Consider the following 17,317-nt stretch of genomic DNA (forward strand, 5'->3'; position numbering starts at 1 on the left):
TCTGACAGATACTGTGAAGGGCAGGGCTCTCCTGTTGCAGGGAGGGTGTGTGTGTGTGTGTGTGTGTGTGTGTGTGTGTGTGTGTGTGTGTGTGTGTGAGAGAGAGAGAAAGACTGGGTGGATGTGTGTGTGTAGAATCACAGCCCCGAATATTCAGGCTTTCCTCTTGGTACACAAAACAAACCCCCTGGTGCCCATGACAACACATGGGTGGGCAATTACAGCCCAGTGTATAAATGGTTGCTATTAAGCTGAGAATGAAATAAGGCCAATGGCAATGAGACAAAATAAGAGGAGACTCACGTAGGCACTATCCCCGTGCTGCTTTAAGCTACCTTGTGACTACTGCGTAAATCACAGTGACATAGACAGGGCGGGGGATATAGAGGGAAGTATTTTGCACCCTCCCAAATCCCCCACTCTTCTCAGGAATCTGGGTGAGGGAGGGGTAAGAGCAGCTGTCAGGCGGACGTGGTCAAATCCAGCCGAGAGAGGGTGTGGTGCGAGGGGCTAGAGTGATGGTAGATGCGGGGGGTTGATATGACACAGCAGAGACACAGCAGAGTGAGGGTTAGATTCGCTCAGTGGTGCGTGCTGTACGTTACTAGCACTTCCGAACACAGTAAAAAGCTAACTTTAGTGAAATTGTTTATTTTCCTGCCGAATTATGGGAAAAAAATGAGAAAAGAAGACAAACGACTGTAAAGCTGCTTGTTTTTCTTTGACGAAAAATGCCTTCATCTGCCTGACAAGTCGGGCAAGTCCTTAAGTCAAAGGGCTTAAAACTCAATCTTCCCGTGACCTTTTGACCCGAGATTGTTCCCCAATGAGTTTAGTCGCCTAATAACGTGAGCGCTGGAGGATAAACGGGAACAGAAGCGGCATCAAGGTTTCCTTACCTGGTTACAGGTGCTGATGTCCACTCCATTCTTCAGGAAGTCGAGGACCTTGTCGATGTTCCCCGCTCTGGCAGCCCGCAGGAAGCTGGTGTTACTGTCCGACTGGAGGGAGGAACAGACAAGAGGCTGTGATGAGGAACAGGGATGCTTTAGTTTCATTCACTCCAGTTTACTTCTGGTAGTTTCTGGTGGAGGTGGAATGTATGAAGATCACAGTGAGGTCAGACTGTATTATTATATGAAAGCTAATGTGGATATACACCTTTTTTTTTTACGCAGCACCTACAAAAACAATATAAAAAACATTTATATTTCAACAGACCGATTTCCAATCCATATACAGATCTTTAATTTCATTATTTGCAAGTGATTCTAAATCAATTTAGAATGATGGAAGTAGCTTGTTTTTGTTGTAAATGATATCGATATCTTCAGAGTGTTTTGGGATTTATGGAAGCAAGACTTCCTGCTTGTATCACAACTTTGTCTGAGTAAGCTATTCTAAATTTAACCGCCACACATAGACTGCAAAAGCAGCTGCAAAACACACACACACACACACACACACACACACACACACACACACACACACACACATATTTGGAATAATGCTAATCAATGCAGGTCATAAAAAAAAATATTGCAGTTGAAATAAGGGTTAAAAATAGAAATTACAAAATGAAAGTAAGCCAATATCGTTCAATAATATAAAACTGCTGGTACACTAATGGCTAGAAATAAAATAGGTTTGATTTATCAATTATTTGTCACAAAAATGTCGTAAATTACTATCAAATACAGTAAGAAAAAACTATGATATATAATATTACGTATTATTGTTCTGTTGATTGATCAATATTAACTAATAATGAACAATTTCAAAGATAATACTTGACAAAATGTATGGATCGATAATGTGCTCCACAAACGTGACTCTGCTCTTGCAAAGGACTGCTGGCTGCATGGATTTAAAAGAGTGGTTGAAAAGGTTTTAATCACTTTTTAGTGGCGTTAAGACGGCAACGTGCCACTCAATCACGATGGGTGTCAACTCGTGAGGTCAGCACAATCAAAGTCCTCATCACATGTCTGGGCTGAAGCCCCGCCCACGTGCCAGGATCAAACTTCTCACATGGGACACACACACACACACACACCTCTTACCAGCGAATCATCATCATCATCATCGTCGGCGTCAGTGCAGCGCTTTAAATCGACGTCGCTCTCAGCGGCCCTTAAAGTTTTATCTGATCCACAGGCCTGACATGTCGCTGCGTTGCCCATGGTTACCATCCGAATCAGCCGCCAACTCCCCAGCGATAGCTACAAACGGCGGCCTTCCTTCGCTCCCTGTCCGGTGTCCTGCGGTCCTCTTAGTTTCTCCCTCTGCGTCCTCGAGGTTAAAAGCCTTCCAGCCCACTTCCCCTGACGTACGGCCGCGTCAATCAATCTTGCAACCGATTACACTTCTCCATGCCTTCTGCCAGATCTCAGTGAGTTCCCTCTGGCCGCCGCGCCGCACCTCTTTAACCCTCTAACCCTCTTTAACCCTCTCCCATGCAGCATAAGAACCTCCTCAGTCTTGGATACCTCGGTCAAAGCCCAGTCCTGCCTACTACTATTTTTACCGTCCCAGTCCCTCTAGTGGAGACCACAACCCCTTTGCTACCCAGGGTTGTGGTGCACGACAGCTGGGTTGGAGCCGGGCTGGAGGCCGCATGGTGTGTGTGTGTGTGTGTGTGTGTGTGGTTGCTCTCCAGGAACGGCAAAGGGTCACGACGGAGTGACGCAAGTTGAGCCCGAAACGTAGTACCCTGATCACCTTACACTCTGAAATCATTGTTCATCATCAGGAGAATGTAAAACAAGTGTCTGCTGTGTAGATATGCCGATACTGGTTCGTACTTTGGAAGACATTATAATCCCAAATGCACATCATCACAGACTTGCAGGCGCATATTTTTTTCGTAACGTCTGCTTTCTGCTTTCTCTTGCCAAGACAACACACACACACACACACACACACACACACAGACACACACGCATGAGATTGGGTTGATTGAGAACCAGCTGTAATCTCTGTATCTGTAGAGGATTTGATCGGCCGCTGTTCGTGGAGTGGAGTATACATGATGACATTCAAGCACACACGCACACACACACACACACACACACACACACACACACACACACACACACACACACACACAGTGTTAATTGGATTGGGGGCAAGTGGTGGTGTTAAACACAGGGCCGGAGTGCGTGGCAGAGTCTTTCACTGAAACTTAAGCCACTGGATCTCTTCAGAGGTCATCTCCTCTCTAAAGACTAACTATTATCAAACACTCGCGAAGGTTTTTGAGAAGATTAGACATCGCTTTCACCAACGATTAGTTCCTCCGTTCGCTCCCAAAATACATTTTCATCCATGATTTTGAGCATAAAACTGCTCCCATCGAGGTCTGTTGATTGAGTACCGTACAGTTATAAGCCGCTACTTTTTTCCTCAACTTTGACCCGTGCGGCTTAAATATCGGTGCGGCTAATTTTTTATTTATTTTTCAAATCTAAATTTAGCAGTACTCGCAGAGACACACGGTACAAAATTCACTTGAAATATTCCCAGATCTCAGTGTAAAACAAGGTCCTCTCAGCAGCAGCAGCCAAACTCCCTGCTGTGCAGCAGCTAGCTCCCCGACAACCACCGAAGGTAGCTGGACCAGCCCCGGCTCAACGCCTGACCAACCTGCATTTTACGGTAACAGGCTCATGATTTCTTGAAAGAAAACTTTGCTGTTCATCAAATGCATTTTGCCGCTTTGAGCAGCACAAGCCGAGTGGCACACAGTCCATTGCATAAGACATCTTAACGGCTGATATCTCTAAAACTAGGCAACTCACTCTCACGATGGAGATTATAAATAGCACCAATAAAGAGGGGAAATATGCAGTTTTTGATTTGGGGTTGAACTGTCCCTTTAGGGTTTGAGGCACAGTATTGGGTGCCACTTGAGTTGTGAGAGAATTACTTGTGTATTGTGTATGTGAAGGAACGTAGACTTGTAGAAATAATGGACTCAACAACATGTCTTTGACTCCACCGTGTCCATTGCTTTTCTTTTCTTCATTCTCCATGACCTTGTATTTTATACCTAACATACTCTTTCCTCTCAAAATATTTCCCCAAAAGGTCGGTCCATGTGACCTCCCTCTGAGCTTGAGCCTTTTCTCACATCTGTCGTCCTTATCCATCCTCATCCATCCTCATCCATCCTCATCTGTCTCCCCCACAGTGAACGGTAAACCACCGGTGAGGACAGCAAACAGCAGCAGACTGGACGGTCGGCCACATCTGTGCAAACTCCCCACAGACCCTCTCTCACACACAATGCCCGACCATCAACGCTAATCTTAAACCCACAAGAGCGTGTGCAGTTAAAATAAAAAAATGGGAAGAAGCGATCGTAACGCTGTACCTGCCGCCTTCGCTCGGCTTTCTCTCGCTGCCGTCTCCTCCTCTCCCGGGCTTTCTGTAGAGCTCTGTACTCGGGATTGGCCTCGAGCTCGCGGGCTTTCTTCAGGTGGGCCGCAGCGTGGGCCATGACGTCACCTTTTCACCTCTTTCTATCTCGAAAAAAAACCCAACCTGTTTCACTCCGTGCTAAAGTTGCACTTTTACACTGAAGCTTTGCGGATGTCCCAAATAAACTGTGGTATACCGTATGAATTTTAAAAAGTAATACAACTTGCTAAATTACATTTAGAAAAACGTAAATTACATTTAAAAAAACGTAAATTACATTTTTAAAAACTTTTGATACCGGTGTTCTAAATGGTTCAACGAAATCCTCGTCCTCAATAAAAAGCAAAATCCCCAAGATCATGAATCGACTCCAAAAATGATCCTGTTCAGTATTTTTTATTTTCTCCTCGGAGAAAGATCAGGAGGAGAATCCGCCCGTTGTCCCTCCACTTCAAGCGGGGAAGCAGCCACTGGATTTCCACGTTCTTACACACACAAAAAATGAAATAAAGAAATCACCCAGAGGTCCATACGTGCGAATCGAAAGTCAACCCCTCACACTCATGTACGCAAAAATGTGAGAGAGGAGAAGATGACTAAAAAGAGTTGTTGAATGATGAGAGTCAGACCCATCAGCTTACTCCCTACATGCCCCAACACACACACACACACACACACACACACACACACACACTGGGAATGACCCAGTCCAGATGTAAATGAAAACCCTACTCCATATGAACAGATGTGGCTTCAAAGCGTGTGTGTGTGTGTGAGCATGTGCACGTGTGAGTGTACATGTGTGTACGTGAGCTACTGTCACAGGAAAGTGTTTTGTGTGTGTGTGTGTGTGTGTGTGTGTGTGTGTGTGTGTGTGTGTGTGTGTGTGTGTGTGTGTGTGTGTGGAGGGGTTTAGGGAGGCTGCTTGCCAAAAAGCCAGCTGACAGCCACAGCTCCTCTCCCGCTGTAGAAAAGCACTCTGTCCTGAGGGAAAGGAGGGACACATGAGGAGAGAGAAAGGTTAATGGGTGAGGAGGAGGGGGAGGGGTGGATTAGAGGGGGAGAGCGGGACAAAACATTGGAAATGAGGTGAGTATTACTGTAAAGCGGTTGTTGTACACTGTGTCCTCCAGTGTTGGTGGTAGTATCAGAAATACAAAGTAGCCATAATAGTTTTAAAAAGGTGCTGAATACGAGATTGGGGGCATTTCTGTTGCCTCTAGCTCTTAACGGCCCTGTGGACCGACGTCTTGAAGCCTCAAGTCTCATGTTGGGCTTTTTTCAGCCAATGGGAAGTCATGATATTTGGAATTCGCCGGAGTGACGCCGTATACGGCTCCGGTAGCAGCAGCGACCTGTCAATCACAGTCAGCCCGCCCTAAAGCATATACCCTGCTTCATGACTCTAAGTGGACCATCATTTACTAAATGATCCATACATCATGCTGTATTGAAGAAGACTTGAAACTAGAGATTGAGACCATAACCTCAAGTTTACAATGTTTACTGAAGGAATAAATCAAGACGAAGTAGAGACATTTTCTCATAGACTTCTATACAATCTGACATATTTTTGCAACCAGAGGAGTCGCCCCCTGCTGGCCAGTAGAGAGAATGCACGTTTTAAGACACTTCTGCTTCGGCCTCACTGAGTGAGCTAGCTCCCATGCACTGAAACCACACACACACACACACACACACACACACACACACACACACACACACACACACACACACACACACACACACACACACACACACACAGAGGGACTTCATCCTCCGCTCGGGTAAATGCTACTTCACCATATCTTGACATGATAGTTGTTTGCTGCACTAATAATGTTCTGAATCCTGTATATTTGCTCTTTTAAATCACTGTCATCTGCAGCTGGTTACTTCCCCGTCTTCTTCTGGTGATATTTGATATATTTGCTACTGTTAGCATTTATAGCTACTATAGCATTTTTTACCTTAAGTTTACTGTAATTCTGTGGGAAGTCGGGCACCGGCAAGCGGAGGAGACGGGACACACCACTCGCTCCGGAGGGGGACCGGTGAGCAGGGAGCGCAGAACAATCACGGAATATGATTTGACATCTTGTGCGTGCATCTGTGTGTGTGTGTGTGTGTGTGTGTGTGTGTGTGTGTGTGTGTGTGTGTGTCCACCACCAGCAGACGGGTGTCAAGGTCTCCCCTCTGTCAGTGCAGCTAATGTCAGGAGTTTGAAATTTCAGCACCAAGGACAGGGGCACTATCTCACTATCTCACACCTCTATTTCTGTTCACACATATTTTTTGCCCGATGCGTTTCCACGCGTTCAGTCAACAACAATAACAACAGCAGTCTGCTCGGAGCGAAGGGGACAGATCTGCTGAATCACTCCACACTAAGGGCGCCGTGTAGCAGCGCTCTGTCCCGCCGCACACAGACACCCGCTGTGGTGCAGTTTGAACCGTTTCTGTGGCTCTGCTCCTCTAGCACCCCCTGCTGGTGGAACGGAGAGTAAGGTAAGGATCTCTGATTCAACTCAATAGATGGAAGAAATCATAAAAGAACGATGATATTTTGGCGATAACCGTCAAAAATGTTATAAATGAAAAGAGAAGGAACTACTTTCTACTTTTGATTTCTTTGGATCATTATTCTATGATACTAACATTCACGACGACAACAAAAATCTTCAGATCTACTTCAGAATTATGCATTTACAAACATATAATTCATTTAACAATTCCCCTTTTTTCCTCTTTTCTTCTTCTTTTGGAACTAGGACCAAGCACAGCTTTCCACCAGTCCTTCAAAAAAGTGTGACTATGCTAAAATAAGATGACAACAGAGTCTAGAAATGACTTATCTTTACTGTCCAAGTCCATTAATACATTTTTAAAGTTGTCTTTTTGTGCTTCATATCTTGCCTCCTACACAAATGATTATCCGTGTCTGAATTATATAACTCATCTACTATTTCAAAGTCCTTCAGAATAAAAAATAAAACCTCCCCCATAACACGATATAACGTTACACGTCACGATGCAAATCTACACCTCGAAAAGTGACAACCTCTGTGCACTGTACTATAGAGTTTCAGCTATAGCAGACACAATCTGTACGCTTATTGATCCGCATGTTAGTTGAGCCTGAAACAGTGTTCTTCCAGGAATGTTGTTATTGCTGTGTGTGTGTGTATGTGTGTGTGTGTATGTGTGTGTGTGTGTGTGTGTGTTTGTGTGCACACATTATGGCTTTATTAATACTATTCTACTAACTATTCAGTGTATAAATGCATCAGCAACGGCTGATCAATGACCTGCATTGATCTCTTCCATCACTCAAGCAATAATGAAGATTAGGAGAATGCATTATTCCAAATAAGTGTGTGTGTGTGTGTGTGTGTGTGTGTGTGTGTGTGTGTGTGTGTTCATTTAGGAGTCTGATTACATTGAGAGGGCCCTCCACAGAGAGCTGATGTGGGCTCTTGTTTCGATTGTTTTGCTGGACCTCGATCACGGGGGAGGGGCTAATGGTCTGCTTTTAATTTTTATAGATCCAAAAGGCTTTTATATGATCCCGTGACAGACAGACGTGGGAGACGCGTAACCCCGCCCACAATCATGTGCTTCAGCATGAGAGTGGACGTGTGCAGTATGCAGGTTTAGTGTGTGTGTGTGTGTGTGTGTGTGTGTGTACCCACTACCATGTTTATTACATTCACAACGTTCACGTTCACTCTTTGTCTTTCTGAACACATGAATCGACCCTTCTGTCTTCAGCGCTACTGGCTATCTGCCTATATGGATTACTTTATTGCACGCCATACCCATCGTGAACTTAAATGAGCCAGTGGCTGCCCGCGTGGGAGGGAAGCTTTAATTGATTCGCCGGAACACAATTAGCTGAAATGGAAACTACATAATTCGTACTAAATGAGCTAAAACATACAAAGCTACTAGTGTGTTTCTCTCTAACTCAGGGGGAATGAGCAAATATGTTTTTTGGGGGGAGGCATGTCCACATATTACACGGTTATTATTATTATTTACCTTCTGCGCCTCTGGTTGGCTCGTTGTCGTTGTCTTATTCGCAGAATTTATTACCGATGAAGCAGACAGGAGGGAGGTTGGGCAGGTTGATGATTTTAACTCGGGACGTGGATGTTTCCATTAGGATGGCAGCCTTCTTGTATGGTGCTCTCGTAAATAATCACCATGCCTTTATTATTTGGGAAAAAAATATGTTTTTTATGCACGCTGAATATTTAGATGGAATAATATCACAGATTCGTTGGATATTTAAAATTTGGATGTAGTGTCAAGTTACTGCTGACGAAGATTTGGGTTTAGAAAAGTAAATAAATATGCTTCAATATTTACGTGTTTTGCAAAATAACTGTGGCGACGTTTGGAGACAAAAATGCTTCTTTTTTTTATTACAGTTTCTTCTCCAGTGTATAAAAAGACAAATTGGAACTTTGCAAAAAAATCAGAAAAATATGATGAAAGTGTGGAATTTTGGACGCAATTTAACTTTTCACTCAAATAGAAATTTAAAATAAACCAGGACTGAGACTTTAACCTCAACGATGATGCGGCCAACGTATTATTACTATATATTCAACAACGTGACAAAAAAAGATTGCCAAACCGCTGCTGCAACTCGTCTCTGTGCTCCTGGGAGCCGCTGCCTTGTTTGTTTTCGCTAATATTTCTATAGTGGCTGCTGCTGCTGCTGCTGCTGCTGCTGCTGCTGCTGCTGCTGCTGCTGTTGTTTATGATTGGTCCGCCTGCTTAATGGAGCCATCGCGCTGACTCGTGGAGTTCTGCCAGTGATGAGTATCTGGCAGCATATAATGCATCGGAGAATTAATGCAGGGAGGATCTGACTCATTTAGACTTCTGGAAGCGCATGCATTTTTTATGACCACAATTTTTCCAACCCCACTCTGAGAAACGCTAGTTTGCATCAGTGCTTACACCTGTTTGGTTTAAGTGACGCATTCGGCTTCCGGTAACCTGGTAAGTGAGTGTGTGAGTGGAACTGGGAAGGCCTGAATCCAGAGTGCCTCCCTTACAGCTACTGGACGAGGACCCCAGATACCTCCCACACTTTCATTTTCCATCGCTATCAACACGAGCGCATCGCTGAACCAGTTCATCCGAAGGCCACAAGATGCCGGCCAAGAAAACGCTGGCACGGGACTCCTCACCCGCTCCACACGTTCCATTCCAGAGGAGGTTCAGGTCGAGGCCTAAAGGAACAGTCCTACAAAACAAACAAAACGCCGCGGGTATACTTTTGAGCACATACATGCTCGCAGGTGTATTTAGGAGGTTTTGAGGAAGCGAGGCCGATGGTTTCTTCCCAAGCTTTAAGCTCCGTGCTGAACACGCTGCAGATCTTATAACAGCGGGATACTTTCCCAAAGAAGAGTTGGCATGTTTTCAGCCTCGTCACAGTCAGTAAATAAAACCCGCAGCCGTTGCTACGCTTTGTTTCATGTCACGGCTTCATAACAACCGACTGCACATCCAAAAATGGGAAGGAATATTTTCAGAATTTAGGAGGTCTTCGGCGCCCAGAACACGTGCGCACACACACACACACCCCCACACACACCCCCACACCCACACACATACTTTCCCTTCAGGATATTGATTCTAAACTGCAGCTGAACCCTTTGCATCACGTGACTGTAACGTGAGAAAAGGAACACTGCAGTTTTACTACCTTCCTGATGCCAAAACATCCTCATGTTCTTATATTCTAAATCCTAATCTTCGAATAGTCGGTCGTGAAGCAGTTCTTAAGAGGTGAGTTTGTGCTTGGTCGGCAGTTAAAAAGAAGCAGGTTTTGTTTTGTTTGCAACAAACCTGCAGGCTTCATAAATTCATTGACAGACAATCAATAGGCTAAATGCTTTCATGTGTTTTTTTTTTCTAAAACCAATTGCTTTTTGCACTTGACATATTGACAGAGTGTAAATATCGCTCATGTCGATATTGGTGGTCCGTAAATGTCGTCCGCCTTGCTCGCAGAGGACGAAAACAAAGCACTCAGCGGGGACAGCGAGGGGTCGGCTTAAATGCCAAGTCATATTGCATCTTTTACTGCTCGAGAAAGGCCAGAAGCATAAAGTACACGACGCGCAACAGACGCAAAACCAAATCACACACAGAAGCAAATCGAATGAAAGCAGGTGGTTAGGAATCCAGATCGAACCGCACCCGAACGACGAGGGAGAGGGAGATGTCGGGGCGGGGCGGGGGAGAAAAGATGGGGACAAAAGAAAAAGAAGAAGAGATGCACTGATGGGACGTACTGTATAACCTTGATGCAGTCACACGATACCGCCCTGAGAGCAAGACGGCTGGAGGGAGAGAGGGGAGTGGAGATGACCACGCCCTGCAGGGTAGTGGAGCAGCAGCTTGCACTGGAGGCCCCTACCTGGGCCCTCCACGGCAGACGGCAGCGCCCCATTAACTGATTGCTTTTTTTTTGCTACATTAGACCTTCAACATCGCCCCTCCCCAAACCATGGGTACTCTAGAAGGATCTAGAAGTGCAGGGTAAGCAGCGCCAATAACGTCCGTAAATTCATTACACACTTCCTGCAACTGACGGCAGGTTTTATGAAGCGCTGAAAAGGAATCCACGGCTCCTCTGTGATACCGGAGGGTCGGCATGATGGGAACGGCTGTCATACTAATAAACGGCTTTCCTTTTTCTTTTCTTTTTTCCCACCCTCTGGAACATGTGACGTCAGTGGGCCGTTAATGAGATAGAGAGATAGATAGAGAGAAAGAGAGAGAGAGAGAGAGAGAGGCCATTGGAAAATGAACTGACATTTCCAGTCGGGATGCCGTCCCTCTGCAGATGCTATCGAGGCTAAGTGGCACCAATACCCCGGAATCAGTGTGTGTGTGTGTGTGTGTGTGTGTGTGTGTGTGTGTGTGTGTTACAGACTTCAGGAGGAGTTTGTGAAGAAGCCTCTTTATTTGCTGAAGATCAGGAGCAGGTTTTCAGGCCTTGGGACCCGGTAGAGGCGCATGCAGGATTTGAGTTCCCAGCAGCACACCACAGGCAGCATAAATTGATACCCGGCTCTTGGGGAACCGACGGGCCCCATCACGGAGAGCCACAGCCCCTCGAGCGCTGCATGCAGTCGCCGCCCGCAAAGGAAACCCAGTTTCACCCGCTTTGCCCCGGACCGTCGTGCAGAGATGTGTTTCCAGTCCGGCGGCTGAGCTCATCCAGCGTCAGATGACAGCGGCCATCGAGGCAGAAACGGATTTCGTCTCCGAGTCGAGTTTGCGATGAATAATGAAGAGCGTGACCTAAAATTCGCAGCGGCGCAGGGTCGTACCGAGAATGCTGAGTGATGCTGTCGAACGCAGAGAGAGAGAGAGAGAGAGAGAGAGAGAGAGAGAGAGAGAGAGAGGATAACCCAGCAGTGAATTAGTCAGAGAGACTGACATAGAACCACACCGTGAGAGACTGAGAGAGAGAGACTGATCCAGTATGAACATGTAATTAGCAGTCACACTTTTTCATTCAGATTTTGGGGCAAAAACATGATGACATGACAAAAGTAACCCAAATCCCAGATTTACATCTAATAAGAGTTTGGACATAAAACATAATGGTGGTTTTAAAAGGTAAACCTGCGCTCTTCTAATTCTCTGACTGCAGGAGTTTTAAAATTGCATGGCAGCATCTTCCCTCGGCATGTGGCAGAAAAGAAGAAGAAGAAAACAGTCTGCAGTTTTTCAGCCGTAATGTGCTTGTGTCTGTTTCTCTCCGTGTTGGCAGCCATGCTGTTTTCTGAAGTGCTTTTCCTGAAAACCTCACTGCCCAACTCATACATGGTGAGAGAGGAGAGGAGAGAGGAGGAGGAGAGAAGAGACAGGAGAGGAGAGGAGAGAGGAGGGAGGAGAGAAGAGAGAGGTGAGAGGAGAGAGAGGGGGAGGAGAGGAAAGAGGGGGAAGAGAGAGGAGAGGAGACAGGAGAGGTGGAGGAGAAGAGGAAGGGGAAGGTTAAGGAGCTGACGAGAGCTGGAAAGCACATTCACATGAAGATGTTTGAGCGGCGCTTATGAGAAGTCCATTGATCACCCGCCACGCCCTCCTCCCTTCCTCCCTCTCTCTCTCTCTCTGACGGGAAACACAGTTACAAGGCCGTAATGAATAATTAACGTCTAAATGCCTCCCACTGCCCTCAGTCCAAAACAGCAGCTGCCCTCTGTATAGAGCGCGACTGGCATAGGATGCATCTTAAGACAAAATCCTCCTACGCTTCCTTTCCTGAGGGTGCGATTCGAAAATCCAGCTTGTGTTCATTACGTCCTGCAGCTGTGGGCCAGTTACAGCCGTCAGCTCTGTGACTTACGTCCTCTCTCCGGAGGCCGTGTTCCTTTTGATGAACGGGCTTTCACCTTAACGAGAAAAGAGGCGAAACTGTGGCAATGATGACGAACGATATGACTCATCGAGTGATGCAATCTCTGCCCTTCAAACATCCGTCCGGGTGCAATAGGGCAGTGGGGGAGATGGTGTGGGGTGAATCTGGGCCGCCCCGACTAGTCATGAGGCGTATCATCGACGGGCCGGGAAGGACGGTGCAGGACACAGTTTGTACCCAAATATAGACGCGATGATGGTCCTTATAGATTTTGGATGGGCGACAGGAATACCGATGCCTTTTTCAACCACCATTACACAGCGTGGAAAAGCCAGAGATAACATCATACGACCTGTTGCTCGTGTGTTGCATCACAGGCGGTCGACAAGAGTGGCCCCTTGGTATTTGGAGGCCGAGAGTATCGCGCCAAATATGGTCGCTCGCTTGAGGTGGATTTACCCAAGTGGGATATTTACGTGTCAAATTCATCAGGGCGACTTTTGTATGTTGCGGTGTAGGGCATGGGAACGATGAGTTGATAAATCAATTAGTTTTTATGATAATCAAATACTTCCTCAAGCAGAAATGTTAAGAATCTGATGGTTCCAGCTCCTTAAACGTGAAGGCTTGCTGCTTCTGTTGCCTTTATATCATTTTAAATCAAGTGTTAATTTGAGGAGCAACTGATAGACAAATAATTGAGAAACTAATCTTCAAATTAATTGATAAGGAAAACAATACTGTGATCTGTATCCTTAGCTTCTATCTTTATCTTTTCAACCTGTTTTCACTGCTGAATCGGTTTGACATCCTGGATATATGCAAACCCTTCTGTCTGCTTATCTCTAAAATGCTTAATGTTTTTACAAAACTTTTAAATTGTACATCTTTGGGTTTGGCAGTCTTGGTTAGACAAAACATGTCAGCACCGAATTTTACAGGAAAAAATGATTAATTCTTAATGGCATTTGGTCACCATCAGTTTGAGGTACTGGAGCGGTTGACTTGCGGCCATTCACAGGTCTATTTGTGTCAGCACTTCGAACCAGACGAGTGCTCTAACAGCTCTAGTAACTACAGCTCTGTCATGGTGTGTGTGCGGTCGTGTTCGGGCGTTTGCGCATGTAGACACCCCGAATAACTGCACCGAGGACACCCTGATTGGTCAAACACTCCTATTGGACATCATGCATTGGAAAATGGCTATGGCTATGTGTGTGTGTGTGTGTGTGTGTGTGTGTGTGTGTGTGTGTGTGTGTGTGTGTTCAGAGGTAATGTAATGAAGGCCACGGCTCCATTAGGACTCCCTTCCTGCAGAATCCCATCAAACCACTCCCAGTGGACAAAGACAGATGGACAGATAGGCGGGCGGACAGAGAGAGACACAGACGGAGAAGCACAAAAGAAAAGAGGGATGAAAACGTCCACGCTGCAGTGAAATCTGACCTCCTGGCCCATCGGGATCTTAGTGTAGTGGCGGGGGGAGATGGGGGGGAGGGAATGAAGAGAGGGAGGGATTTTGGAGGGAAAGGAGAGATAAACAGGAGTCAAATCCCCAGTTTAAGGCAGTGGGAGGAAGTGAGGCTCTGGAGGAGGAAAGATGGGTTGTGAAAAGAAAGTGGGGAAGGAATGTGATTCAGGAAAAGCTGTAAAATGAAGGAAGAGAGGGGGGGAGTGGTGACGGAAAGAGATCTGCCCACAAAGATGGGTACGTAAAAGGGTCAATCGTCCGACTCCGAAACACAAGTCGTCTCCAGATGTGAGACCAGGACATTTAAGACATTTAGTGTTGAGAGATTATACTTTCCAGGACTCAAGCTTATCTCGAGGAGCTTCCATCTGAAAAGGTGGCCAGCGCGTCTCAACTGAGGCCCGGAGGTTCAAAAGATTTCTACCAATATCAGACCGCAGTGGACACTAAACGCAGTCCTGAATTGACCTCTGCCGACTGAGCTCCCTTAAGTATCCGCTCTTCCACCGCGGGGAAAGTGGACTGGCGCAGGCAGAAGGGGGGGAATTATGACGCGTTTATTGTTTGGAGGGAGGAGAAAGCACACTGCGGCTCAGTGTAGATACCCGGGGACACGGGTTCAGCGAGCACTCGGGCACGGACTCGCAGCCACTTGGCTCGGAAGAAGCTTTTTTTTTTCTCCGCAACAGTCACAAAAGAGATGGGGATGCATCGAGCTACATCTAGTTAACCAACACTGGACTTAAATATAATAATAATGTTCAAATAATGTTGTGGTAGGAAAAAGTGAAGAAGAAAAAACAATCCACAGCGAGGCCTCCTGGTTATCCGAAGAAATCCGGTTATTGTTTCTAGGAAATACTAGAAAGTTCTGTTGAACCTTTTCTTTTGTGTTCAACAAATGAAAACCCAAACTATCGACAGGGCTCTAAACTCTACCTTTTGACATACAACAGCTACCAGTACCTTAAAAAAGGAACAATAATGTCCGATGTGCAATCAAAAGGTACCTCTAATGCTCTGTGAATCAATACTCCATGTCAATGTGAAGAGCTGACACAGTGATGGACCCTGACAGCTCTCTTTGCCTCTTAGCTCATTGCTGTGGTTTTACTTTGTGCAGATTTACTTCAATCTCATTGTTTTCAATAACCCAGATTCCTACAAAAAGACAGAATAAAACCACCACGCTAACTTCACAGCACCAAACCTCAGACTGGCAAAGTAGCAGCCAGCTGGGGAAGAAGGTCAAGCATGCAAGCTAACAACAAAGACACTCTTCCAGGAGCTGGAGGAGACCCGAACGAGAGCTAAAAGAGGAGTGAATATTTACTTATTAATGCCGGACAATTGTCAGATAGTCAGAAACTTGACTACAAATATCTGGTTCGGTTGCTCTTTGTCTGCTGGATTTGTAAATAGGTAAATGTTTGCTAACATGTTAGCAAAAACGTCTATTTTTCAGCCAAAATGATGTCAGGGCAGCTGGTTGTGGAGTTCTTCTTTTTGCAACTAAAGGTGAGAGAGTAAGACATTTTTTTATTTAAAAGAAACTTTCATTAACTGAAAAGACACGGTAAAAGGGTTTAAGATGAAAGACGAAAACACGGACAACTCCCTGACCGGACAGCGCCGTGGTAGCGACCTGTCAATCACCTTGTAGCCCCGCCCTAAAGCACACCCTGCTTTATGGTCTGTTTGACTCTAAATGACCATAATTTACGAAATGAACATCACGCTGTATTGAAGAAGACTTGAAACTAGAGATTGAAACTCGTGTTTACAATGTTCACTGAGGGATAAATCAAGAGAGAAGTAGGGTCCCTTTCTGAAGAATGCATCGGCTTCACTTTTCAGACCCGGTTGCCGCCTGGTGTGGAGTAAACAAATGGGGGAAAGAAACAAACAGACAGACCAAGCAGTGGGAGACAGTGGTACCACAACATGGATATGATCATCCATCACCACTGGGACTTGTGATCGATCAATGGAGCCAAGTTGGGGACCATGCTAATAGGGACTGAACATCAATCTCTGCAGTGGTTAATTAGTATTCCCCTGCACCACCAGGCGCCTCAGAGAGCCTGAACAAATGTGAACCTTCAACCATCCTCAAACTTCTTACCTTCATGGTGGATCAAAAGGAACCCAATTACTCTGTGAAAGGACTCCGTTTGAGTACAGAAATGGACCAGTTACCAGCACACATCCCATTCTAGCTGCCAAAAGAAGTTTTCAAATGAGAAGAGCAAATGAGAAGAGCAAAAGAAGAAAGCTTTAAACTCGTTAAGCCCCAGTAAAGCCCCAGCCATTTTTCTCCAAAATTCCAAATGGTTTGCATACCCTTACTAAATACAGAATATCTCCTCAACCACAAGGGCTATTTGAATCATTTCAAAAGGTATAATATACAGAAAACACTTGTGAGACCAGTTAAGGGGTTCATGTAGCAGTATATGTGTTACTGGTTTGTTGGTTGATGATTGAACAGAGGAAAGAAAAAAAGAAAGAATAATAAATAAATAAAAAGTCCAGGATGTATTTCCTCTTTTTAATTATGCATATAATCACTTTTTTCTACTATAAAATAGCACTGTATGTTTACAGTATCTCTGCAAATTTTGACTTTGATTAAGTGAAGTTAAATATTTGTATTAATTAATTTAGTGGAGATTTTGTGAACCGTAGCTTTAGGTCCGCTGAAAGCAAAAAAGCCCTAACTTTCTTCCTGGACATTGAACGCCTCTGGTTCCACAATAGTAGGGTTCTGCTCATGCAGATGCACCAATACATACCAAGCAATTATCGTTTCTTCCATAAGTAAGTCAGTCATATTTCAGTTTTTTGGCTGAAAAAAAATCCAAATGTGGTTGATATCTTGCTGAGGCTTTGATGGTGGTGGTTTTGAGGGCGTGAGGGATTCTGTAGGTCGCAAGCTTTCCAGAAAGGTGCGAAAATCATGTGTGGCATCAAGCTAGGGATATCAAAATGTATATTTGTATAACTTGGGGAGCTCTCTCGAGTTACTT

The 17,317-nt window shown here is 45.3% G+C and overlaps 1 protein-coding gene across 1 annotated transcript in view; it reads right to left on the minus strand.

The window, feature by feature from the left end:
- The window catches only part of ank2a (ankyrin 2a, neuronal), a gene marked incomplete at its 5' end in the record, with an annotated part of 64,426 nt that extends 59,925 nt beyond the window's left edge, over nt 1-4,501 (minus strand). Inside the window, 2 exon segments of the mRNA XM_079219249.1 lie at nt 900-1,001; nt 4,376-4,501. Coding sequence (XP_079075375.1) covers nt 900-1,001; nt 4,376-4,501 — 228 coding nt within the window.
- Between the last annotated feature and the right edge of the window lie 12,816 nt (nt 4,502-17,317).

This window comes from Taurulus bubalis (assembly GCF_910589615.1).
Source record: "Taurulus bubalis genome assembly, chromosome: 6".
Taxonomy (NCBI): Eukaryota; Metazoa; Chordata; class Actinopteri; order Perciformes; family Cottidae; genus Taurulus; species Taurulus bubalis.